This window comes from Hypomesus nipponensis, chromosome 13 (genome assembly GCF_054491055.1).
Source record: "Hypomesus nipponensis isolate SF chromosome 13, ASM5449105v1, whole genome shotgun sequence".
Classification (NCBI taxonomy): Eukaryota; Metazoa; Chordata; class Actinopteri; order Osmeriformes; family Osmeridae; genus Hypomesus; species Hypomesus nipponensis.
The window spans coordinates 16,739,349-16,766,786 of record NC_140373.1 but is presented as its reverse complement, the minus strand read 5'-3'; the positions used below and the strand labels follow the sequence as shown (position 1 = coordinate 16,766,786).

Sequence of the window (27,438 nt, the reverse complement as noted above, 5' to 3'; positions counted from 1 at the left end):
CTTCCACTAACGCATTTTGGGTGCTGGTTCGGAGCCAGAGCTTAATCTCAAACCAGTTCTTTCTCTTTCGACAGCCTAAGAACCGGCTCCGAACCAGGGACAGTGGTTCGCAACTACCACTAAATCAGAGCTAGGCTAAAGTGGGAACCAAGTAAAACCCGCTTGGGGCGGGGTTACCGTGACCAACAAGACAAACAGAATCCTTTGACCGCCATTGCTCTAAGATTTTACAATTCATATTTCAGCTAAACAGTACGTATAATAAAAATCTGCATCTGAATTAAAATGTAACGAGAAGTGGGCAGTGTAGTTGCTGAAAATGTGCTTATTTTATTGATGAAACTGCTCATTTGTAAATTTGCTCTGACTTTTCGATAACCTAGCTAGCACCGCAGGGCAGTGCAGACACTAGTTGCTGCATTTTATCATAATCCTATCAAATGAGTGAAATGACAAAACACAAATGTTATGAGCTATTGAGCCTATACACAAATGTAATACACAAGAACTATACAGCAAAAGTTCAAATGTTAATATATAAAATAATATAAAATGTTAAGCTGATAATGCAAGTGTTGTCATACTGCTGCGAGGCAAGGGTATTGCGCAAAAAAAACGAAATCCTGCATCTCAACTTTGCGTTCTTTGGATTGATTAACAGCACAGCCTTTGTGTTTGGCGCTGCCGCGCTAGAGTTGTTGGGGAAGATGACAAGTATACAGTGACGTAATAACATGGCTCTTTGGTGGCTCTCTAGCCTGTTGAAAAGCAAACCGGTTCTTAGAAGGCTCGCAAATTGAACCAGCTCCGAACCGGCTCTAGCACCAGCTCTGAACTAGCTCCCGGTTCACTTTGGTGGAAAGGGGGTAACAGTAGACAGCCCGTGTGTGTGTGTGTGTGTGTGTGAGAGAGAGAGAAAGGTAGTTGTGTAGACAGTGTGTGTGTGTGAGAGAAAGGTTGTCGTGTAGACAAGGTGTGTGTGTGTGTGCGCGTGTGTGAGAGAGAGAAAGGTAGTTGTGTAGACAGTGCGTGTGTGTGTAAACAGCGTGTGTGTGTGTGTCGCACCAGCACGTTGACGGTGCAGCTCATGCGGTTCTCCTTGTTCTCGTCGTGCATGATGGTCCTGTAGTCCAGCAGGCGCTCCAGGAGACGCACCACCAGAGACACAAAGTTCTCCCCCGTCTTGGCCAGGTACTTGTGCTTCCTGCAATGCTCCAGCAGACTGAACACACACACCACACACACACATACGCACTGAGTGAGCAGAGCTCATAACTATGCAACGTTCTGCATTGCGTATGCATAGATGAGGCCAAATCCTGGACTGAAACATACTGTTTTCAAATCAACCTCCATTTAAAGAGCATCAACTCATTTGAACATGTACCCTACTGGGCAGGGGGGTAAATAAAAGACTACAACACACACACGCACCCCCGCACACAAACACTCTCCAAACTAATTCCTACCTGTCAACGGTGAGAAGTTGCTGCACGATCATTAGCAATGCGTGATTATTTTGAGTGCTATGTCGCAATTAGCATTATCTGTCTTGTCAGGGCCCCGGCGTAATCCTGCTCCACTAATCAGTACTTACATTTTCTGAAAGAGAACCTTGTACTGCTCGTCTCCTCGACCCCCCTCCACCTCATGATCCAGCTTGGTGATGATCTCGTTCTCAAACTGCAATTAAGAAGGAGCAGGCGTAAATAATCAGTGCGGAAAATTTTTCAATTCATTAGCGCCGTCTGCCTCTTTTTCCATCGTTTTTCTTGTTGACCCCCCCCCCTCTCATCTTTGCGCTGGGTAGAGGGATCCCACCCCCTACTCTCTCTTTTAACCCGGCTGACTGTAAGATCACATTAATTTGTTCATTATAGCCCAGCTAACTTCTGTTTATCGGGTATGGGCGGCTCCAGAAACATCTTTTGAGTCCTCTCCAAACCCTTCTCCAGTGGAAGACAAGGCTGTTCAACTGCCGGGTTTTCCTTGACAGTGATGCATGGGTCTCATATCGGCAGCATTTGTATGTGGCAGCCGCATACATTTTATATAAATATATATATATATATCTATAGAGAAGTTTTGTTGTGATGAAACAACCCAATTTGTGGCGGCTGCCTGGCGTGGTGGTAGTGTCAGCGCGAAGAGAGAGGCGACACCGTGAGCGAGAGATGGGAGCTGACTGTGAACACAGACAAAAGGAAGAGTGTGCCTGTGTGTATATTTAGTTCTGGCCAATAAAGCACGTTCGAGGAGGTGGAGAAAGAGAGAGAAACAGACAGTAAACGAGGGAGAGAAAGTGAAAATGAAGAGAGAGCGAGACGGGAAGATTAGAGACCAGCAGAAGAAAAATGCACCCAGTTAACAGAGGGGGGCTCCTGTTTGCAGGGTATATGCAGGAATCCTGGAGTTCATTTCAATACCTTTTTAAGACTTTTTGAAGACCTTCTCAAAATATTTTAAGACCTCATCGCCACTTCAAGTTCTAATCTTCAAAAAACCTTAAACTTAATAAACAGTTGTAGTTTGCAAATAAATCTATAGAGCACAACCATACAACAGAACTCAGCTAAGCTCGGATAAAAACAAAAGAATAAATTAAAGAATAAAACGCAAGGTTTTTAGAACTATTTGAATGTTTGAGTTCAGTGAGCGGTGATTCACCGCAGTATTGAGACACCAGATAACCTCCGCGAGCATCGTTGATGTGCCACCCAAAGCCACCCTGATGTTGGCAGACGATGGGGCAGAGGTCGCTGTCGTAGCTGTTCAGCTACGTTCAGCTGTCGTGTTGGGTGGTGGTGTCGCTGGTGGAGCACAGAAACTGGCAATGGACAGCTGCGGCTGCTATCTGAGGCTAATGGCAGCCTTGACAGTGTTGATGCCCATCGAAGCTACGCTAATCTTCTTTTTACAATATGTACAGTAAGCCTGTTTTCAGGGACAGGCTTCAGCCATTGTATAAACCCATCCTTCTCCAACCAGGAGTCCGCAAATGTACAGTTCCCCATTTCGGAGTTTGTTTCGCGACATGTGGAGGGCGACACATCACCTAACCGTGCATTTTGCAAAATACGTGACTCGCTGACCGAGCACGTCGTTGTTTATAATTGTCATGGGGAGGAAAATAAATATATTCATGCATACTTTTTGGGGTCAAACTTTGGACAAAGCGTGAACAAAATGTAATACCTTATAAAATCGGGATTAAGACTTTTTAATACCTTTTAAGGGCCTTAATTTTCCCTAAACGGATTGATCAACTTTGAATACTTTTAAGCCCCAGAGGATACCCTGGTTTGAGACAACACTGTGTGTAAGCAGGGCTCTCCTCTGGCTCCCCCTCCCCAGAACAGGGCCGATCAGGGAGTTCCTCAGGAGACAGACCCCTGGACTCCCAGAACCAGACAGCCCCTAGTGCCCCTAGAGACACGTCCTACAGGGGCGCCAGTAACAGCACGCCAGCGCGCAGGTGCAAAAATTGACATAATCAAGCGGGAAGGTGGCTGACAAATCATACAGCATGACAGCTGTGACCAATCGTATGGTGCCAGGCGAAGCAGCAGCTCTATTCTGTGAGACAACATGGTTTGCACGATGCCATGCAAAATGAACACACAGTCGATACGGTGCGACATATTTCAGTTTCTTGTGAGATAACGTTTACAAACTTGAATCCCAAGCCCCCCCCGTCTGTGTGTGTGTGTGTGATAGGTGTAGGGTGGACGCAGGCAGAGGGCCATACCAGCTGGAAGCTGCAGGTAAAGTGGAACTCGCACTGCATCATGTCGAAGAAGATGGGTATGGTGGCCTTCCGCAGCTCAATCTCCGGCACCAGGGTCATCTCCAGGATTGGACCCACCATCTCCGGGATGAACCTGATCTTGTGGGGACCTTGGAGAGAGTGTGTGTGTGTGTGTGTGTGTGTGTGTGTGTGTGGGGGGGGGGGGAGAAACACAAAATGAACCAAACGGCTCGTTTTACATCATCCTTTTCATCTGAATTGAGGGGCCCTCGTGTAAAGAAAAGGTTTCAATGTTGGCGGTTGTGTTGTTGCTTGTGAAGTGCCTTGCTTCAGTGTTTCCCCTGACCCTGATGCAGGTATCAGTTTCCAGGACGGCCCAGCTAGCTAACCCAGGTAGAGATGAGGCCTGGCTGAGGGGAAGACTGAAAAAAGCAGCTGGGCTGGAGACGCACTGAGGGGGGGCGGGGATGATGGTGTTGGAGGGGGACAGGGATGATGGTGTTGGAGGGGGACAGGGATGATGGTGTTGGAGGGGGGCGGGGATGATGGTGTTGGAGGGGGGCGGGGATGACGGTGTTGGAGGGGGACAAGGATGATGGTGTTGGAGGGGGACAGGGATGATGGTGTTGGAGGGGGACAAGGATGATGGTGTTGGAGGGGGACAGGGATGATGGTGTTGGAGGGGGACAGGGATGATGGTGTTGGAGGGGGACAGGGATGATGGTGTTGGAGGGGGACGGGGATGATGGTGTTGGAGGGGGACGGGGATGATGGTGTTGGAGGGGGGCGGGGATGACGGCCTGCGAGGACTCAGAAACCCCCCTGGCACCTCGTCATCTCCCATCTTGCATCAACACGCAACAACAGAACACCAATTAACACCTGGTCGGCTCTTTTTACTTCTCCCTGGTGATGTACCCTGGTTGTCACACAGAGACACACAGAGAGAGCTGAAAGAGAGATCGAGGGAGAGAGAGCTAAGAAAGAGAATGAAGAGAGACAGAGAAAGACAGAGAGAGACACAAAGAGAGAGAAAAAGAGAGAAAGAGAGACAGAGAGAGAGAGAGAGAGAGAGAGAGAGAGAGAGAGAGAGAGAGAGAGAGAGAGAGAGAGAGAATGAAAAAGTATGTGAAAGAGAGCTGGGAGAGAGACAGAGAGAAAATAGAGTGTGTGAGAGAGAAAGAGAGAGAGCTGGGAGTGAGAGTGACCGTGTGAGAGAAAGAGAGACTGAGAGAAAGGCCTCAGTGGCTGACAATCAATGAAGTGAAAATGATGTGTGGATTGCTGACTGGTAATATGCAGGATGATGGCACAGCCTGATGCCATCACTCACAAAGGGCTTATTGCTGGGGGGGGTTTGGGGTTACTCATGGGTTAATGCAGTCAACTTGGTAAATGAGCGACAGCAAAATTCTAATTGAATGCAAAAAACTAAAAGGCTTCTTCACGTCCATATTAATGCCCAAACCTCTTTGAAAAACCTGCCCAACATTAACGATAGAAAACATTTTCAATCCACAAATCCTGATTGGCTGGTGCCACATTACCTAGGTTGTACCACATGTCTCTGATTTGGAAGCCGATCTGTCTTCTCATATCCTGGTACCTGCAGGACAGAAAAGACATCTCAAACACAGGAACATTGCAAAAACAAAAAAGAAAGATTTGATATCCGCCCTTAATCTCCCGTTTGCAAACTTACATCGGCCAAATCTGTCCTGATAATTGCTTTACCCAGAAATGTCACTTGTTGTGCAACCAAGTAAGACGTGGCTGAACAACACTGTGTGTATGTGTGGATTACAATGGAAAGATTTTATACTGGTACAATCCTTTACGGATGAGGCCGGAGGGATGAATGCTAGTTCGCTTTTTGTTTAGGTTTGTGGGGATTAGTTGACCATGGTTCCACAAGTCCAGGTCAGGAACTAATCTCCAAGCCAACAGAGATAACCTCCCCAAGCTTTTGCAAGCTTCAGCCCACCCTGAGCACCAGAACACACACACACACACACACACACACACACACACCTCCCCCCTGGAGAGAAGAGGGGAGAAAGGACAGAGGTAAAAGAAAGGGAAATAGGGCAAAACGAGAGAGATATAGACACAAATAGAGAGGCACAGGACAGAGAGAGAAATAGTTATAGAGAGACAGAGACAGAGACAGAGAGAAAGAAAGAGAGATAGTGATGGAAACAGAAAGAGATCATGATGGACAGACAGACACAGACAGAGATCATGATGGACAGACAGAGATCATGATGGAGAGACGGACACAGATAGAGATCATGATGGACAGACAGACACATATAGAGATCATGATGGACAGACAGACACATATAGAGATCATGATGGACAGACAGACACATAGAGATCATGATGGACAGACAGACACATATAGAGATCATGATGGACAGACAGACACAGATAGAGATCATGATGGACAGACAGACACATATAGAGATCATGATGGACAGACAGAGATCATGATGGACAGACAGACACAGACAGAGATCATGATGGACAGACAGACACAGACAGAGATCATGATTGACAGACAGAGATCAGGATGGACAGACGGACACAGACAGAGATCATGATTGACAGACAGAGATCATGATGGACAGACGGACGGACACAGACAGAGATCATGATTGACAGACGGACAGACACAGACAGAGATCATGATGGACAGACAGACACAGACAGATCATGATGGACAGACAGAGATCATGATGGACAGACAGACACAGACAGATCATGATGGACAGACAGACACAGACAGAGATCATGATGGACAGACAGACACAGATAGAGATCATGATGGACAGACAGAGATCAGGATGGACAGACAGACACAGACAGAGATCATGATGGACAGACAGACACAGACAGAGATCATGATGGACAGACAGACACAGACAGAGATCATGATGGACAGACAGACACAGACAGAGATCATGATGGACAGACAGACACAGACAGAGATCATGATGGACAGACAGACACAGACAGAGATCTTGATGGACAGACGGACACAGACAGAGATCATGATTTAAAGACAGAGATCATGATTGACAGACGGACAGACACAGACAGAGATCTTGATGGACAGACGGACACAGATAGAGATCATGATGGACAGAGACACAGACAAAGAGAAAAGGTAATAAAGTAAATAACTGATATACTGTGAACAAGGGGTCTGCTTCAGTTATCCCACAGTCAACAACAGTGTGAAACTTTTAGAAGGTGAAAAACTAAAATCCTTTAATTTAGCTTTTGAAAATAACAAAAATTTTAGTCAATGTTGCTAGCAATTCAAGAGTGTGGAGATAACATGTACATAACTGCAGATGCCACTTCATTACATTACTAAGTTGAAGTCTACCCCAGCATATTAAGTTGTATTTTGTTATATTTTTCTAAATATTGAGGTACTGACAGAAGGCAGGCCCTCTTAAATTATAATAGTTGATTAATTATTACTTTCTCTCCTTAAGAATCCAGCTCTAATGAAAACTCCCACAATGTTGACCATCTTTTAAATCTCGAGAAGTACAAGGAGTTTAAACAGTATTAGGTAACCACTATTTCATTTTTTTTGCATCATACTTGTAAAATGCCTTCACAATTCAAAGCAGCATTTTAGATGCTCAGACGCCTCTGGAAGGAATACTTATGACAACCTTACTGGGAAGGGTGTTTGACTTCTATGATTGTGTTTCACCTTATTTATTCTTTCATTTATTTATCAATTTATTTGATCATTATTTTAAAAACTGTATTTACCATACTGTATGCTTGTGAAATGCTTGGTTATCTGTTGTACTTGGATATTGTATTGGCGTCTAGCCTGTGTTTGTGTATACACAGCTTGTTTGCAGAAGGGATATGGGTCTCAAAATGACTGCCTGTCTAAACAAAAGGTTAGATGAATAAAAATGGGCTTCCTCCACGGGAGCCTGGAGGTGATGTATCGGACGAAGCTGTCCGTAGTGCAGGCAGGATGACATGACAGCCTGCTTTGCAGTCCTAGCGTCACACTAAAGTGAGTGAGGGACAGGGAACACTGACACGTATGTCACCTGCTGCTGCCTGACTGATCAGGCTGGGTCGGGGGGGGGGGAGCACTTTAGAGTGACATTGTCCGAGATTGAGGGAGAAAAAGGGTTAGAAAAGGGAGGAGAGGGAGAAGAGGAAGGAGAGAGAAGGGAAGGAGGGAGAGAGAGAGAAGGGGAGGAGGTAATGAGGGTGATACAAGTCAACTGAAGAAAAGTAATGCAAAATAGATCTAAAGCAAGTTAGAGGTTGTTAGAGCTATCTTGGAGAAGCCAAGGTATAGCAAGAAGTACAGGACTTCTGAACATTATAATAATGTATAATACATTATTTAGTCAATAAAGAGAGGAGCAGTTAGGGCGTAAAAAACACAGTGAGAAGTAGACTTCTCAGAGGGAGGTATGGAGAGGTTTTAAGTGAAATGGACCGGAGTGAAATGGAGGCGGAACACTGTTCCTTTGCCCTCTCCCCAATAACGCCTCATCACACTTTGACCTTTTATAGGGGCCTTCGGCGGCATTCACAGACCCCCTACGTTCAGTCAGCATTTCACCAAAAAAGACACGGACAACTAGGATAGAAGCGGAGGTTACGGTGAGGGAAGAAAGGAGAAAGACATTTTCCCTTCAACCTGTCCGTCACTCCACAGAGAGACAGAAGACTGTTAAAGGTCGATCAGAGGAGCATGTGCAATCAAGCGTCCGTGATGCATCATCTCTCTGAATCAAAGCAGCCTTTCCTGTATTTCAGATACTGACATCTAAGTGAAGATACAGCCACACATTAACCCGTTAAAGAGTAGCGTCACAAATATGTAATCGTTTGAATGTGGGTCCCACGGCATATTATCAGAAATATGGGATTTTGAACATTCCAATTGAATATTTTCCAATAGACAAAAACGATGCGACTAAGGCTTTAGTATGGCTTCAGAATGTACTAATGAGAAGGCTCAGAAGTAACACTAGCATGGTAGTAGCATTGCTTCGAGTATTATACTAGGTAACTTAGCCCGGAAGCTGAGTAAAGCTAGCTAGCTACCGTTTCGGAAAAATAACATACTCTATGGGGACCGTCTGAAATATTTTGAACTCACTAATCTAAAGGTTAACGCAGGCCTGTCCACATTACATCTACACAAGATCTGAAAATATATCTGCACAAGATCGGAAATCATCTTTGCATGAGATCTGAAATCATATCTGCACAAGATCTGGAATCACATCTGCATGAGTTCTGGAATCACATCTGCACAAGATCTGAAAACACATCTGAACGAGATCTGAAATCACCTCTGCACAAGATCTGAATTCACCTCTGCACGAGATCTGAATTCACCTCTGCACGAGATCTGAATTCACCTCTGCACGAGACCACTCTGGTCTAAGCTGCGCTGTGCGTCGCGTGAGGTGGGAGAGACTCCAGTAGACTGGCTACAGAGGAGGGACACAGGCATCCACCATCACACAGCCCGTCTCCTCCGTTTCCTGTCAGCATGTCGGAGGACATCAGCCAACTGACAAGGCTTGAGAGGGGAAGGGGGAACAGAAGTCGATTGAGGGAGAGAAGTGGGAGATAAATGGAGGGAAGGACGGAAAGAGAGATCGAGATAGATAAGCAAAGGAAAGAGAGAGGTTGAGGGAAGGGAGGGTAGTAAGGATGTGAGATAAACAGGGGAGGGGGCCACACTGTGCCAGCTCCACTGGGATCCAACACAGCCGTGAGTAAAACCCCACCATCGTGACATTCCCCCGCCTCACAGAGGCCAGCTGCATTAACGTGTTCCTGGGTGTCTGTGTGTAAAAGTCCATGGCGGTGGTGGTGAGCCAAGGTTAGCTGTGGGCCCTGACATACAAACGGATTCAACGTCATTAGCTTCCACGCGGGCGCTGTGATTAAAGTTGGGACGGCCATATGAACACAGGAAACATAGTGCTCCGTCATCGTCCCCGGAGCATGGCCCCTCAGTCTGTACGCTGTTGTGAGCTCAATCATTGAGTGTTGAAACAGCACTCAAACACACACACACAACACAGATCCGTCATGCTGAGGTGGAGAAGTAATCTCACACAGAGACCAACAGATGATAGTTGGACTACGGTTCTGCACATCCAGGGGAGGTTAGACTAAGCTGGGCCAGTAGTACTGTTAGAGGGGCTAGTTACATTAAACATTATTGTTGTCATATAGTTTTCTTCACTGCATTGCAGACATTGACAGGCAAGTTTATCATTATTCAGACTATACATTTAGGAGGGCCACAAGGGGGTCCAAGCTTATTGTCACAAAGGCACTGGCAACCACTAACTCCCCCTGCGCACATCATGAGCCAGCATGCAGTAAGTAAAGCTTGAAGATGAAAGAGGGAGGGAGAACATTTCTTTAAAAAAAATCTGTGAATAGTTTTTTGTCTTCCATGGTTGGTTTGGATGCAGTTATATGGACATCTGTGAAGCCCGCTGGGCTGTTGCTTAGAAAAAGCACTATATAAATATTTGATTGAAAATTTGATTTGAAAAAGGGAGGGAGGGAAAATTGCAACTGAATCTTCATGTCCCCATTTCCCTCATGCCTATTCACTCATCCACTTCTCCGTGTCTCTCTCCAGGCCAAATCCTAGTCCTAATCCTAGTCCTAATCCTAGTCCGAACACAATACTACCATACAGCAACAGAGCAGAAGGAAGAATGGGAAGAGGTTTAAGCTTTATAAAGAGGCTTTATATGGTTTTATATGTACGACTTTGTGTGATGCCATTATATACTGTCAGCCTTAAATCAACCTGGTGTCACTTCACCTGGCTGTTGAGTAGAATCCACAATACAAGACTGACAATGGTCAACAAGAGCATTCCTCAACCAGCGAGAGCTATGAAACATTTGAAACAGCACTCTCAACCCTCTTCCACTAGATAATGAAGGGTAGCTGGCTTACACAACTGAACTCTACAGACAGATAACTTTGCAGTGCAATGCAGACCACGGCATCAGCGGACAATGAAATTACTCCAGACTGCCATTTGGAGCAATATTGGTTGTGGGTTCTTTTAACATTATTTTTTAGTAATTAAACTTTTCATAATATATGCTTCATGTTTTGGCTGTTTGCAATGTTTGGGACTACCTCGTTGTTATGATCAGTGACCTATGCTCTTTTGTAAAGCTCTCTCTTGGAAGTCGCTTTGGATAAAAGTGTCTGTTAAATGCATAAATGTAAAATTTGTTTTGGTCAAATACACCCTAACAGGCTCTCACCCATAGCAGCTAGAAAGATACATAAACGTCATCTGCCTATAAAGAATGTTGGAGATAAAATCTCTGCGACAAGGGAGAAAATGGCTCAAAGAGGAATTGAGGTATTGAGTAAAACACTTGTTTTTCTACCTCAGAATTTGAATTCTGTAAGGGGTCTTCCTGACTGAGTGATACCCTGGGTGTGACAATGGAACAGAAGACAGTGGAATGCCCTGGAGGACTTGCTCAACGGCTAACAAACACCTCTGCCACTGGCAAGGGATGTGTCATACCCATGGGCTTACCGTTTGATACATTATTAAAAGGCAACTAGTGTCTCTTGGTGTGGGGGGTGAAGGGGGCTGAGGAGAGGGAGCTGGGGACCTGTTTGCACTGGGTCTTTGGAAGGGGGGGGGGGGGTAGGAAGGAAAAAGGAGGGGGGGTATCTGCTTGCTCTTTGTACTCACTTGTGGAAGATTTTAGCCCGTTTGTCGCTGGAGAAGTTCTCCAGCTGCAGGGATTCCTGGGTGAGGAAGGCCACGGCCAGGTGGAAATAGTTGTTCCAGAGCTAGGAGGGGGGGGGGGGGGGTGGTGAGAAAAGGAAAACAGTTCTTCATCACATTGAAGGAAGGTGTGGCAGAGTTAAACCCCACTAGTTTGTGGATCTGGAAAGCTTGTTGGGTGCTTCAGGTGAGCTGTCTCAGCTGCACTGAAATTCAGACTGTGGAAATTGTGGTGAGGTGAAGCAGCTTACTTTCACAGGGAAAAGTAGACGATTTCAGAACGACCGAACTTTACCTCGGAACAAAAACTAAGAGTTGTCTGAATTTCAGCAATCTGAATTTCCGCAGTCTGAATTACAGCAATCTGAATTTCAATAATCGGAATTCCCACAATCTGAATTTCAATAATCAAAATTCCCGCAATCTCAATTTCAGAAATGTGTTTTTCTGGATCAAAATAATTCAGATTTTTAAAATTTGGCATACACATAATTCCGATATGATATATTCAACAGCAAAATAATTCAGTTTTATGAAATTCAAAACACAAATATTTCAGATCTTTCATATTCAAATTCAGATACTTTTGTCAGCTTTCTAGCTCCATACATAATGTGGTACAAGAAAAATAATGTGGTTACATCAGTCACTAAAGATTCATTTTGGAATTGAAAAAGACACCTCTCAAAAACACGAAAGTGTGCTACGTGAAGACGCTGGGAAGAAAGCAAAACGTTGCCAAAATATGGTAATTTGTAACAAAGTAAAGATAGCCTAATATTCTGACACATTTGTTTTGTCTTCACTTTTTGAGTTATATTCCTTTTTACGCAGGCCTAATTTGTCATTTGAAATAAATCATTTATATTTGAAAAATTTAGTTGCTGCTCTTTAGTTCTTTGGGCTGCGGTTTAAGCTGAAAGTTAAATACATGCAGATTTTTTTTCTTTATTGGAGCGAGCGCTGAGCAATAATGAGTGGAGCGGCCTGGTGCGGCTGTGAGCGAGGAGCATGGGTTCTCACTGCTCCACTCCGCTCATATGCTTTGCCCCCTATATGACTCAGTAGGGAGGCTTCTAAGTGGCCACCTCAAAATGTCAGCCCTGACAAACTGTGTTTTTTCTTCCTTCTTCCCCTCCGTCATTTTCACAGAGGGGGTGTGTGGAAGACACACGGTGTCCCGTAAAATCGGGCCCCCGCCCTTACAACCGCTGTTAAGTCTCTACATTGCATCGGACGCCAATGTTTGACTGACGCAGATGGCACATCTAGCACTGCTTTGAGATGTAGACTCACTGCTGTACCAGCGCTTATTTCAAGTGTTGTGTGTGCTGATCACCAACCTGGAGCTCAAAGTTGGTCTGATCCAGGAATTTCTTGTTCAGCACAGCCGCATACTGATTGATGGCTCGCAGGAAGACTCTGGAAGATAAGACAAACGCTGTTTGAATCCTGCCAGCTCATTGATGAGATTACCTATTGTTTAGAATAAGGTATTTTCAATTCTGTCTAATTAAGAAGGCTTTAAATCAACTTTGCTTCATTGAGCATCTCCTGATCTTAATAATTTGCATCCTGAATATGGCTGTTCAAATTGAACACAAAGACAACACAGCACCTTTCTATTATCACATTCATACAACATACATGCTTTAACATTTATTACAAAATGTGCCCTTGCTGGAAGATATTAAAACATCCATGACATTAACAACCTGGTTCATTTACAGGTTATTCTTTGCACATTGACTGATATATACACATATGTATAAATATATAGTGAGGGAAAAAATATTTGATCCCCTGCAGATTTTGTACGTTTGCCCACTGACAAAGAAATGATCAGTCTATAATTTTAAGGCTAGGTTGATTTGGACAGTGAGAGACAGAATAACAACAACAAAAAAACTCCTATTTGGGTGATAAGTGAGGTGTAATTTCATGGGATGCCCTCTTGAGTAGTAGAGCAATGAAGTTTATCTTCTGTGTCCAGCTCCCACAATGCAAAAACGTCTTAAGATAAGGTCACTTAGTAGTCTGTTAGCCAGCTTGTTTCAATCTCAGAAGAGCCCTCCTGTGAGGCGTGGCTAGTGGGCTGTCTGCTCTGTGAAGAACTGATGCTCCATCACACTGTCTTAACTGTAAACGTTATCACTCAATATACACAGTGAGGGATTTGTATTTATTTATTGATCCCCTGCTGATTTTGTACGTTTGCCCACGGACACAGAAAGGATCTGTCTATAATTTTAAAGGTAGGTTTATTTGAACAGTGAGAGACAGAATAACAACAACAAAAAATCCAGAAAAACTTGTGTCAAAGTTATTAGCATTTTAATAAGTGAAATAAGTATTTGACCCCCTCTCAATCAGAAAGATTTCTGGCTCCCAGGTGTCTTTTATGCAAGTAAAGAGCTGAGGTTAGGAGCACACTCTTAAAGGTAGTGCTTCTAATCTCAGTTTGTTACCTGTAAAATAAACGACACCTGTCCACAGAAGCAATCAATCAATCAGATTAAAAACTCTCCACCATGGCAAAGACCAACGAGTTGTCCAAGGATGTCAGGGACAAGATTTTAGACCTACACAAGGCTGGAATGAGCTACAAGACCATTGCCAAGCAGCTTGGTGAGAAGAACATTTATAACAATTTAGACATTCGTTTATCTGGATTTTTGGTAGTTATTCGGTCTCTCACTGTTATAAACAAATAAACCTACCGTTACAATTATAGACTGATTATTTCTGTGTCCGTGGGTAAACGTACAAAATCAGCAGGGGATCCAATAAATAAATACAAATCCCTCACTGTGTATATTGAGTGATAACGTTTACAGTTAAGACAGTGTGATGGAGCATCAGTTCTTCACAGAGCAGACAGCCCACTAGCCATGCCTCACAGGAGGGCTCTTCTGAGATTGAAACAAGCTGGCTAACAGACTACTAAGTGACCTTATCTAAAGACGCTTTTGCACTGTGGGAGCTGGACACAGAAGATAAAATTCATTGCTCTACTTAAACTCAAGAGGGCATCCCATGAAATTACACATCACTTATCACCCAATTAGGAGTGAAGATAACAAAGAAAAGGCAGTGGCCTTGAACACTAACAGCCCTTTATAATGACCATGCTTCAATCCAGTTCAACTGTATACCTTAGTACTACATGTTTGTGTGCAAGGTATGCAGGAGTGGTATTTAGTTCTGGTGTGGCATTTGTCTTGAGCATCGTCTTAAAACCAAGGAAGATAATCGCTTAAAGGCCCATGTTAGGATGTGAAGCTCTTGGTTTAGCCAGAGTTAGTCAGCTGGATGTCTCTTAAAAGGGAGCCTCATGCGCTGGGAAGCAATCTTTAGCATCCCCTTTGATTACAATTTACAACACCATCCAACTCAATTTAATAGGACAACGGATTTCTTTTTTGTTTTCTTTTCACAGCGTGAAAAGAGACCTAACCTTTGTTAAGTGCAGCTGATCGCCAAGGGAAATCTAACTGAAGTTACAGATTGGAGGTGAGAACAGGCTTGATTATAGAAAACATTTATACATATAAAAAAATAAATGACTGTGGTTTATAAAGCCAGAGACAAACTGGCTCACAGAATTCGTTTTTGTATTAAGATATAAAAAAAATATTAGAAAAGAGAACACTAGACTTTAGCAGCAATTCTGACCTACATCAGACATGCACACCATTTGTATTCACCACAGAACTCTTTTTTTTTAATCATGACTGCTTTGCCGATGCGTGAAATTCAAAGCAAATGTCATGTCAGCATGGTTAGCAGGAGGCTTGTATTTCACCTCAAAGCCATGTTTGTAACTTGGAAGGGTACTTAACATGGGTGCTTGAGAAACCACAACGTCAAACTGGAGGTCGTGCCCAACGCAAAGACTGCATGTAACAGAGCTGGAATAGAGCGTCCCTGACCCAGGAGGATGTGCAGTGTGGGCGCCAATGGCTCCAATCACTGCTGTCCAACCCATGAGACACTTGTCCTCACATGGCTGGGCAGGTTCAACTCCACTGAGGCTGTGCTTCTCCCAGTCATCTGACTGTGTATGATTGTAAGACACTCCTATTCCAAACACAGCACATACACTGTCCAAACAGAATTGTAGTGACTACAATCGACAAGGTTGGGACTAAAAACATAAAATAACATGTTTTATGCTGATGTGGGATAGAGTCCATCAGGATGGTAACTATTCCTATGATGCCATATCCTTAAAGTCTCATCCCTGAAAGAGACACCCCTCAACAACAATCAGACTGACTAGGATAAGTCTCCTTCCGAAAACCTCATGAAGCCACAAAATAATTCTGTTGTGCTGTATAAATGCCTCGAGCTTCAAAACCAGAGATATTTAGTGGAAGCTACTGTAGGACCGGGTGGGATGAAAGGCTTCCCTCTTTCTGTTTTGAGTGAAGACGGAGAACAGAAGGAGGCCCTGCCCCCCCCAAAAAACATGCGATGAGTGGATCTTAATGAGAGGATGGGCAGACAGGCTAATTCACTGTGATGCTCGGAAATGAAATGTTAATAACTTAAGTGGTGTGAAGCTTTTAGAGAAGAGATGGGATGGCCACTTGCAGAGCCCGGGGCTAACTTCATTTTCATGGCGGCGGTGGCAGACAGTGTGTATTTACCTCACCAAGATAGCCAATTTAATTAGAGATCTGAAGAAACTGGTTCGCTGTTGCTATATATATCCACATCAAATAGGCCCGCTGACAAAATGAGCTGTCCTTCAAGTTTAGGTATGTGCTTAATCCTAGTCCCTTTTTCAGAAGGACAGGTGGAAGAAACCTTATGTGCTGTAAGTGTGACCCTGTCGTCACAAACTGAGACACATAACAGTGAGATTTAAAGAAAGTCCTGAGGAAATGAAATAAGGAAGGGTCATAAAAGGGCAACCATGTTTTCCCTGTCTGGTGACTCAGATCAGAGCTTCCTGACAGAGCAGTGAAGAGACACTACGACATGTGCTTGTGTCACCGCCCCTGCCAGACCGGCAAACACGCCCGCTGCCCTCGTTTTGCTGCTGCCTTCGTCCACAATCCGTCCACAGAAGAGTTGGACAGACATCCGCTATTCCCCACGGGTCCACCGGGGGTGTCTCCACAGTGATTTGTCAGCCTCTAAAAAGCCCCCTAGTAACCCCCAGGGTGTCTGTGACATCTCATTTATGGAGGAGTTAGGGGCCAGAGTCTCCCAGCCGTATGTGACCTTGTAGAGGAAAACCTCCACTATGGCTTTGCTACGTAAGGTGGATTCCGGCCATTCGTTCCTGAATCACTGCAATATTCATGTCTAACATTTATCTGCCTTGCTGACTAAATGTTACCTGGAGCCATGTGCTGCAGCCTACACCTTAGTCATTAGCCACCAAGGTGAACGGTCTCTGAACACCTTTCGATAACCCATTAGAAGGCTGTTACTTTGGCTCTCTCACCGCAGTTCTGGGGACAACCCACCCCGACCCCAGCCCCCACGCCCCCCCACCCCACCCCAGCCTAGACCAGTCCCCACACCAGCACTTCAGCAGCCCATTACTTAGTCCCAGTCTCCCAGATGGGCCCTGCTCCTGTCCCCCTCCCCTCGCCACACCTACCTCACTCAATTTTCTGCAGCTGTGAGCATGCCAATATAGATGATACGCTTAACGCCTGGCTAATGGTAAAGAGTGTTTCCATCCGCTGCACCTGTCTGCAGAGAAATATTACTGCTCTATATCCCATGTCTACCTGGATGCTCACAGACCCCCCCCCTCCCCCCAATCTGCCTGCCCCTTCTTTCGAGAACTCAGCACCAGGCACTTGGTTGGCTGGCATGTAATGTTCAGTCATTGCAAAAAAGCTGGATTTGGCCAGTAGTATAATGTCCTGATATAGTACCGCTACCTGACTCAACACGACATGATTCGGTAATATCGAGGAATCAATATTGAGCCTTCTTTTGTCCTGTGATGTTCATGGATGGCACTGAGGCAGTCTGATTGGTCGTCCTGTTCATATATTAAGAGTGTCTGATCGATGGATCCAGAGCTGATGGCATGCTGCTACCAACGCTCCCCTCTATGGAAGCTTTCCTTGTTGCCCCTCCCTCCCTCCCCTTTAGCGATGCCAATTCAATGGAGGTTATGTAGAACGGTCTGGCCTTCATAGAGTAGAGTCTGTACTCACACAGAGCCACCGGGGGACTTGTAAGGAGAACCTGACACGTTTTGTTCAATGTCTGTGGTGAGGCAGGCCTCAGCCCTCACATCTCTGTCAACTCCCTGATCCCCTAGCCTGCAGACCAGTGTGAGCCTGACGCTGCTTCCTTGGCCAGAACATCCTGTCATTAATTAAAGAGAGGAGATCTTTAATGAAGGAGGATGGAAATAGCATGTACTCTTCTCTCCCACAGGCAACGGAGATGCACCGTGAGACTATTCCAAAGAGATTAAGGCACTTGCACGTTAATTACCCGAATTAGAGAACAAAGGCTAAAGAGAGGGATGGAGCGTGACTTCCTATGTACATACAATTAACAATTTGCTAAAAGAAAATCTTTTCACGGATCAAAATTATGTAAAATATGAACTGGGCTGTTCAAATGTATGTTGATCTTTTCATTGAATCCATATTAAAAAAAAGTGTGTGCTAATGATAACAGAACAGTTATCAGTTTGTCCAGCATGCTGCGTCGACTCCCATGCTCTCTCAAGCTCACGTTATTAACACAACCAAATGCCAGGGGGAAGATTCCCGGCTGCATTCCTACATCTGTGACGAACAGCCATTATGATGCTGAGGGAAAAGAAGATGTGCAGAAAACACAGGGAAACATGCCGACAAGCTTGTGCCTTACAATTTCATTCGAACAGCCGCAGAGAAGTTAATTACTCCAAGTTACAATGTAAAAGCTCCTCTAAATGTAAATTAATTCAAACCCCTATCCAATAACATTTGTTTACTCGCCGAGCCCAGATGTCAAACATATTAGGGACCCTCCTGGTGGTTCCCCAGCAGTTCTGAGGGAACTATGGTAGCTGTGGTCTTCAACTGAACTTCTGAGAGAATCACCAAACTTTGAAAAAAACACTTTTTAACTAGCTGCAAAATTACCCCATTTCCTATAAATGTAAGCAAACAACTAACCGGCATCATTATGATAAATATGCTCCATCAAATTGTCAGTGTCAGAATAATCACCCTATTATTGCTGATTGATGGGTGTGCTTGTACACCTTTCCCTGGGCCATGGCGCAGAATTCAGTAGATTCTCTTTTAATACCCTCGGCAGATTTTCATAACTTCCAAAAGAAATGAGCCTGGAACCACTCTCTTTGGGTGATCCACATAACTTAGCCTGTTTGCTAATGGTGAGTTATCAGTCCAAGGTAGTTGCTAATTGAGTTCAGAGAGCATCCTTGATAATGATCTGTATTTATTTGCATTCTAGTACCAATAGCTGGTGTATCAACCTGCGCTCAAAGATAAGGCAAGGTCAAAAACATTAATTACCACACCAATTTATTAAATTAGATTATGTTTATTTCTGGGCTTCTGACCTGATATGGGATCGATTTTTTCTTTGCATAGTTGTTCCCAACCCACCCTTTCAATTCACAGCCACCTCTATACACTTGCTTATCACAGAATTATAATCCTCATTTGCGAACCCTGTCAGGCGGGAGAAGGTTCTAGACCCATATCTTCTGTATCTGCAAAGGCTGTATGAGGCTATAGGATTAAAATGTGAAACATAGAGGCAGTAAAACTTAACCACACCACCACACCACCACTTCCCAGGATTCCTAGCTTGGTTTACTGACTCTCTTAAGCAAGAAGAACAGCCTGATAACAGTTTCTCTCCACAGGACGCATTAGCTTCTCACTTTATTCATATGTTTCATAGGATCTATAGCAGTTCTCGTGGTACATTCAATTCACTTATTGATAATATAATTATTGATAAATATGTATTTGTTGGTGCAGTGTCATTCAGATCTTCGGGGGCAAACATCCCTGGTGTTGTATGTGATGTGTTCTTCAAGGAGCATGTGAGGGTGTTGGAAGAGTTAAGCCTTGGTAAACTATCCTAATCTAGGCAGATCACACTGGACTTTCTCACTCTTGTCTCGACTTTATCCCACACGGATCAATTATTCTGAATGGCCATTCAGCTCACTCTGAAATGATACAAAGCTGATCCCTCTGTGGGATTGATGGGGTGAAAGGAGCCAGGTAAGTGCTGGTACTCAATCCCCTGGAGGACACAACATCAGAGGACAGCCAGTGACTTAAGGCTGATCCCAAAGCCAGGAGTGAGATTGTACATGATGTCTGTTTTCTGAGAGATGCAATGCCTTTCTCTGTGCATCTTGACAGCAGCTTTGCTGTGTGACGTGCGAGCCGGTGGACATGGCAAGCCAGCCGGGATGAAAACACAGGCACTGGGCTGCTCTGGGGGGAGAGCACTTTAACAGTTGTTTAAGACCCACGCTGAGACTTTTTGGGAAAGGTGAACCGATTAAATGGAAATCTGAGCAAGCTAAAAAATACAAAGCACTGATGCAGACATAATCATTTTCTTTGGCTGCCTCAAAGTTGATCTGTTCCTCAATTCACTGTATGCTAATTAGGCACTTTGCTGCAATCTCAAACAGATTGTTGTAAACTAAAATGGGAAGCACTCTGCAAATCAACAAACAAACCCTTTGCCCTCCACAGTTCCTATTAAGCATTACACTTTCTCCCCTATTTGCCATAGATAGGTTGATTTCTGTCCATAAAAATGTGTATGAATCTACAACATTCACATTTTGGGGGGTAATCTGGGCAGCAGATGTTGCATATTAGTGACTGTGTCCTTGCATAACTTTATTATAGTGCTCCATGCAGCACTTAAGTCATCATTGACTCCACAATGTGCAGCGCACCATGTACAAAAACGTCAGAAATGAAAGGCGTATCATAAGAGACTCTGAAGATGAAAAGAGGGCTGCTGGTTTGACAAACTCTTAATCTGGAGTTGTAATTAATAGGCCAATCAAAGCAAAGGGGAGGGTTGCTCAAATATTTGCATGATTACCATGACAAAGCATGTCACCGATCACAATGGGGAAGCGAGTGAATGAGGCTTGCCACACTCTGGTGGAGGCATATGTGCCTGATGACTTTGATAAAGATGTGTTGGGGAAAACACAGTGGATCTCCACACTCCTCAGGGGGCACCATCCATATGACCACTCACAGAATGAGATCGCAGCAGCCAAGATGCTCCGTTAGCCCCGGGCAACACACACACACAGACACACACAGACACACAGACTCACCACCCTCGCGGGTGGTAGGGCTGGCATTTATGTCTCAGCTCTTCAATGGCAGTGGAACCGTGAGAGGTGGCAAATGAACTCAACTTGATCGCTATTCTTTCCCCTCCAACACACACATTTATATTCATGCAAACACACCTGCATCCAGCATGGCACTGCAGCGGTGCGTGTCATGTTGTCTCTCTAATTAGGGTTGACTGACATCCGTCTCTTTGAGCCCAGCCCCAGAGCAGAGTCTTAGGCCAAATCCCAATTCTCTGTCTTACCCCTACCCCTTAGTTTACCTCTAGCCCCTGTCCCTCGAAACTGAGGGGTAAGGCCTAGGGGTGAAAACATACCCCTATGAAATGAGACACCACTTGGTTACAGTTAAATATATATATATGTCTCCAAAGCAAGTTGTGTTATGCACTGATATCAAACGAAATTAGCTGCTAATGGAGTTTAGTTAAAATTGTAGACATGCAGTCCATTCAAGGCTAGTCAGAGAAATGTGGAACTGTTGTGCAAATCATCATTGTAATTGTAATGTAATGTAATGAGCGTAGCTAACTAGCAATTAAAAAAAATTCAATTAAGAACACGGTTGCAAATATATATGTACTAGGGATGCACCGAATCCAGGATTCAGTTTCGGCCTGATATTGTTTTGTTTTTGACGGGGTTCGCTTTTGGCAGAACCTTAGATTTTATTTCCACCAAACCGAACCCTACGCTTACACTACGCTGGTCGATGTAATGACACCTCCGTTGATTACGGGAATGTGTTAACGTAGGTGGACCGTTCAATGCAATAGGCTGAGAGACAGTGAAGATGCAACTCGTGAGCAGAAAGTGTTGTTTGGCAGTACATTCAGTCAAAAGAAGGCGATTCAAGTCAAGCTACATGTTCAATATGCAATGGTGATTTGTCTCGTGGTGTCAAGGACCCTAAACAATACACAACATATCTGCTGTTAAAACATTTGCGTATGAAACATCCGAAAGAAATTCAAGAAATCTAAAAGGCTTATATTTTGGATATGAGATAAGGTAAACATAGGCATATGGTAATTGTCAAGTTTTTCCCACTTGTCTTCCTGGCATAATGTTGCCTATTCTTTTCTCTCTTTTTTCACAGTTAAAATAAAATACACTGCTGTGGATGTTGTTATTCGGTTTCCGATTCGGCAGAATGTTAACCAGTGGATTTGGTATTTGGCCATACCAGGGGCGTTGTTAGATATGAAGCTCTACTGGGGCACAGGCTCCTATTCAGGCCCTGTCTGTCTGTCGGTCTGTTTGTCTGTCTGAGAGCTAGGCCATGTCTGTCTGTCTGTCTGTCTGTTTGTCTGTCTGGGAGCTAGGCCCTGTGTATCTGTCTGGGAGCTAGGCCCTGCCTATCTGTCTGGGAGCTAGGCCCTGCCTATCTGTCTGGGAGCTAGGCCCTGTGTATCTGTCTGGGAGCTAGGCCCTGCCTATCTGTCTGGGAGCTAGGCCCTGCGTATCTGTCTGGGAGCTAGGCCCTGCCTATCTGTCTGGGAGCTAGGCCCTGTATTTCTGTCTGGGAGCTAGGCCCTGTGTGTCTGTCTGGGAGCTAGGCCCTGCCTATCTGTCTGGGAGCTAGGCCCTGCGTATCTGTCTGGGAGCTAGGCCCTGCCTATCTGTCTGGGAGCTAGGCCCTGTCTTTCTGTCTGGGAGCTAGGCCCTGTCTGTCTGGGAGCTAGGCCCTGCCTATCTGTCTGGGAGCTAGGCCCTGCCTATCTGTCTGGGAGCTAGGCCCTGTCTGTCTGTCTGGGAGCTAGGCCCTGCCTATCTGTCTGGGAGCTAGGCCCTGTCTGTCTGTCTGTCTGGGAGCTAGGCCCTGTCTGTCTGTCTGTCTGGGAGCTAGGCCCTGCCTATCTGTCTGGGAGCTAGGCCCTGCCTATCTGTCTGGGAGCTAGACCTTGTCTGTCTGTCTGTCTGTCTGTCAGACACATTTCCCTCTGCTTTGCTCTGTCCCTTTCCCTCATCCTACTCATCCCTCCATCTCTATTTACACTACCAGTTCGCTCCTTTTCCACTGTGCGCCCTTCTCCCTGTCTCTCACCCTCTCAAGGTAGTGATGTATCCAGTGTTTGAACCGCTTCAGAAGTAGCATTTCTCTGCAATGACAGTAAAAGTGTGTACTTTCTGTTCCATCTGAAGACAACTTTTTTGATCCCTGCGCGTGGAGCTCTAGGGGGTCCCCTCTCACTTTAAACACACACACACACACACACAACGTAAAAGGGTCCATGGCTCTACCACACGTCTGCTCAGCCTCCAGGCCAGCTGCAGCATTAGTCAGGTGTGCACAGATGAGAACAAGGCAGTCTGGGTAGCTCTCCTAATGAGAGGTGTGGGATTGATGGTGCGGGTCGGCCAGCTAAAGAGCCTTTTTCTTCATCTGTTTCCTGCTTTCATCTCTTCGTCTGCCAAGACGCTTTGAGGGAGCGTGCCATTCATCTCCACACACTATTCTTACCCGTTAATTAACAACTCCACATCCATTCATTATCCCCAGTGAACTCCTTTTGGGGGAGGAAGGGGGTCTAGTATTGGGTGGGTTCCAGTATGTCTTTGTATGAAGGTGCATGTTCATTAGCATGTTAATTTATAAAGGCAGCAGAGGGACAGCCACTTCACGTGTCAGACAACGAGTCAATGTTTTGATTTGATGTGAGATCTGTAATGTTCTTCCCCGAGGTAAAGTTTGGTGGAGGTTTGCTGCTTTCACCAGACTGCCTGACAAAGGGTGGAGCCCAGCAAGGACAAACCGGACTGACATCAGATAAACAGCATGATCTCTCTCACTGAAGCTTCTTGGACAATCCCTACCTTCAGCTAAAGCAACAAAGGCTGAAAGTCACTCAGACGCATTCTTTTATGTACTCTTTTGTGCCACGTAGCATTTGAGGCCTGTGAAGTGTGCCCTAACAGCAAATTGATGACACAATAATTGCACTAAGCATGCGATTACTCAAAGCGTACTTGGCCATAAGGTAGGAAAAATCGACAGCACAATAAAGTTTGTTGTACAAAGCTGGTGGGGGATTTGGCTGAGTCTAAACAACCAACAGCTGCTGTCTGATAAAACTGTGGCGCCTAGCTTTTTATCTGGGGACGGAACAGAGAGAGGAGAGGGAGAGAGATAGGGTGAGCTGAGGGAAATGTCATTGCAGGCTAATTCAGTTAGCATTAATTTAATACCATCCCTAAATTGCAATCTCTATAGGTCATTTTGATCCAAATAAAAGGTAATAGGTAAAAATGTACCAGACCCTAAGCTAAGCATTGTCTGATGAGGTGGGGTAAAAAAAAGTGGCTTGGAGTTGGTTAAATTGAGTTTTGTAAACTAAATGTTTACAGGTAGCTCTCAGGACAAAGTGTACCATCTGTTCCAGCTTGGCAGACCATCAGCTAGAGAACTGTGTTCACATCTGCATTAGGGGCCCCTCACTTTGAACTGAGAAATTTAACAAATCCCTGAGTTCCGTTTAAGTTTTCAAAATGATTTATGCAACTTTTCTTCCCATCTTGTAAACCAGGTGGGGAATGGGAAAGCAGACCCTGCAAGTTCAGCAGAATAGTAGGAAGCCACAACCCATCAACCACCGTTTGTCTGGAGGTTCCCCAAATACAAATCCAGAGCACCATGCAGATCCCACCGTGACTGACAGTCTTCCCCTTGTGTCGCACCTTCCATCCAGGCTACCCTGCCTGTGGCTGTGCCATCATGGCCAAGGATTATCTGGAGCAGCCAGCCAACAGTTAAACAGACTGCCACTACAGCAGCCGGTCCCTCAGGCAATTAAAGAGCAGACACTCATTAGGCTGAAGGGAAGAAGAGGGAGCGGAGGAGTGCCGGCTGTGTTGAGGGCGATCCCTATCTCATTAGCGGGCCTATCGCAGAGCCTGATGTGGGGTGGACACAGGAGACCGAGGCCTCTGCTGGCCTCGTAGGTGGAAATCTGTTGACCGAGTCGCCATCCCACAACCAGCGGGGAGGAAGTGGACGGTGTTTACATGCCAAACAGGCGTTGGAGGAGCCCTTTGAGCGTCCCAATTATGACAATGCTAACGATGCAGATTGCTTGTATCCTGTCTCCAGCTGTTGACGGAACACTTGTGGACACCTACGCAGTGCTGACAGCCCGCCTCCAGCTCTGGACAGGGCAGGCGCAAACAGCCTCTTAAGGATGAAGAGTATTTGGCTTTTGTGAAACGTGTCTAGCACAGCACATGTATGTAGGCAGCAGAGTTTAGAGTGCCAGGCTACCTTTAGAACCTGAGTAGGCGTCAGGGGCTGGACCCTGGTTTGAGCGAGCCCTTGTGGCGGAGTCCTCTGTGCTACTGCAGAGCCAGCCTGGGACAGTCCTGGCAAAGTCATCGCCCTCTCACAGAGCAACCATTACAGACGGCACGCTACAGGGGCACCTGGCCACCAGACGCACTGTACTCCCAGGTCATTTCCAGCAAGTAAATCCACATGACATTTCGGGATCACACACCTCCCACACAATAAATGAATGTGTCCCGTTGGATTCAGCAGGAGGACAGAGAGGGGGAAGAATGACTGCCGTCATTACAAAAACAAATTGAGGACACTTACTCATAAGTCACACCAATAACTGCATTTCCTTTGAGAAAGACTGGCTTGATTTTTAGCACACATTTGTCACAGTGCAATGCTAACGAACATGGAAAGAAAAGACAAATGGAAAGAAAGAACCTTCACACAACCAAATTCAAAAAAACATGTCAAAGCTTGACAAACTCGGAACTCAAAACTCTGATAACAAAGACAATATTTCTTGTTTGAATGCCATTCAACCACTCACAAAAATGCCGTGACTTGTAAAGTCAAATGTTCTTTAGCTGTACCCATATACTGTGTACAACCTGAGCGTGAGTCATACAGCCGTGAGAGTGGCACTGGAGCTGTTTCTCCCTGGCGTGGCAGGTGCCTTCAGAGATCTGAGAGCAGCAGCGATCGCGTCCGGCGTGCGAGGGTGGCGGGGGGTGTTAGGGTGATTGTTTTCATTCCCAGACATGCATTACCAAGCAGGCTCAGTCTCCAGCAGAACAGATGTGATTCCACACCTGGGAGAGGGATGGAGGGGGGGGGCAGAGGTGGGGTGGGGAGGTGCCTTTCATCACAATTCCACCCACACCACAGTCTCCTGCATTCTGACACAGGTGCTCAACTATGTTTACAGGACGGCTGTATGAAGGGACAGGCATGGTCGTGCTAGCAGCAATCACAGGCGGTTGATGCCAGGTGCAGAGCAGATCAAATAATTAGCTGGGCCTTTTCTTAACCTCGGTACCCTGCACCCGAAACTGTACAAATGGACTGGAAGAGAGTGAGATCACTCAGTCATGGTTCCCTGCTATAAAGACTACACTGGAGCCAACCATGTCTTTGTGATGGTGTATGTTCACCCAGAAGCATTCTGCCAGGAGAGCATGCAGTGTGTAAGAGGTAAAGTATCATGTGCGGGTCATGTGCCTCATTCGTAGTTCACTCATGATACTCAGATGAAATTCAGATTTTAAATGCAGAAAAACAACATCAGAGCCCTAAAATAGTTTTCTAGTTTCTCCCATTGATGGCTGAAAACAGTTTAAAAAATCTTTCTTGATTTGAACTGAAACTCCACTTCCCAGACATTCTCAATGCAACATTTTTCTTCTGCAGAAAACAGTTTTGTGAAGACGACATTATTAAACTAGAAAACAAGGTACCACAACAAGCAAGATATTAAAAAGGTGCTGTGGATAAGTTGTGCCCGAAGTTTTGACACAATGTTGCTGTTTGAAGCTGCCGATCTGATTGGACAGTGGCTAAGGCCTTGTGCCGGTATTTGCATGGGGAGAGAAAAAAAAAACATTAGGAAAAAGTCCATGCCTACTTCTGACTGCTGTTCCTTAGCAACAACAGCACTGGGAGATCAAAGTGGCATGCCTGTGTGCGTGTGTGTGTGTGTAAGTGAATGAGCGAGCAAGAGATAAAGAATGGAGAGAGAAACTGAAAGACAAATGAAAGACAAAAAAAAGTGTGTAGTTTGAGGAGAGCAGACTGTTTATCCTGTACTTACTTATTCTGCATCATGTTCAGTATGACCCAGTCGGCAGGGTAAACATTCTTCCCGATGAGATCCTTGAACATGATAAATGTTTCCATTAAGAAATCCTAAAAAGAAAAGAGAGGAAGCATTTGAAATGAAGACTGTCATTCCCCCGACCTGTGAGATAAGAGCAATCTGGAATGAACTGTGTAGGGCTTCTGGCTCTGAGCAGGAACAGCTTTTAGATTGTTTTTTAAGGTTCAAGGTGAAAGACTCGTTCATTCCTCCTTTGTGAAGCTGGTGCACTGATGTCAGGGAGGAAACCGGCTGGTTACCGGGTAAACGTGAGGGATTACAGTACTGATGACGTTTTATGGAAATAAGAACACGCTCCTGATCAGTAGGAGCAGCATGCTTGTTATCTCTATCTTTATTTGATCCTCAGAGTGAGGGACTGAGAGCCTATGTGTCTGTCTTGGGCGGTGTGTGC

The 27,438-nt window shown here is 45.1% G+C and overlaps 1 protein-coding gene across 2 annotated transcripts in view; it reads right to left on the bottom strand.

Moving 5' to 3' along the window:
• The window catches only part of dock1 (dedicator of cytokinesis 1), a 202,626-nt gene that overhangs the window by 37,631 nt on the left and 137,557 nt on the right, over nucleotides 1-27,438 (bottom strand). For both annotated transcript variants that reach the window (XM_084671137.1, XM_084671138.1), the window contains exons 29-35: nucleotides 26,979-27,073; nucleotides 12,893-12,971; nucleotides 11,514-11,614; nucleotides 5,296-5,354; nucleotides 3,749-3,897; nucleotides 1,598-1,683; nucleotides 1,066-1,222 (exon numbers count right to left, since the gene is read on the bottom strand). In XM_084671137.1, the coding sequence (XP_084527263.1) occupies nucleotides 1,066-1,222; nucleotides 1,598-1,683; nucleotides 3,749-3,897; nucleotides 5,296-5,354; nucleotides 11,514-11,614; nucleotides 12,893-12,971; nucleotides 26,979-27,073 (726 nt within the window). The remainder of the gene's footprint in view (nucleotides 1-1,065; nucleotides 1,223-1,597; nucleotides 1,684-3,748; nucleotides 3,898-5,295; nucleotides 5,355-11,513; nucleotides 11,615-12,892; nucleotides 12,972-26,978; nucleotides 27,074-27,438) is intronic.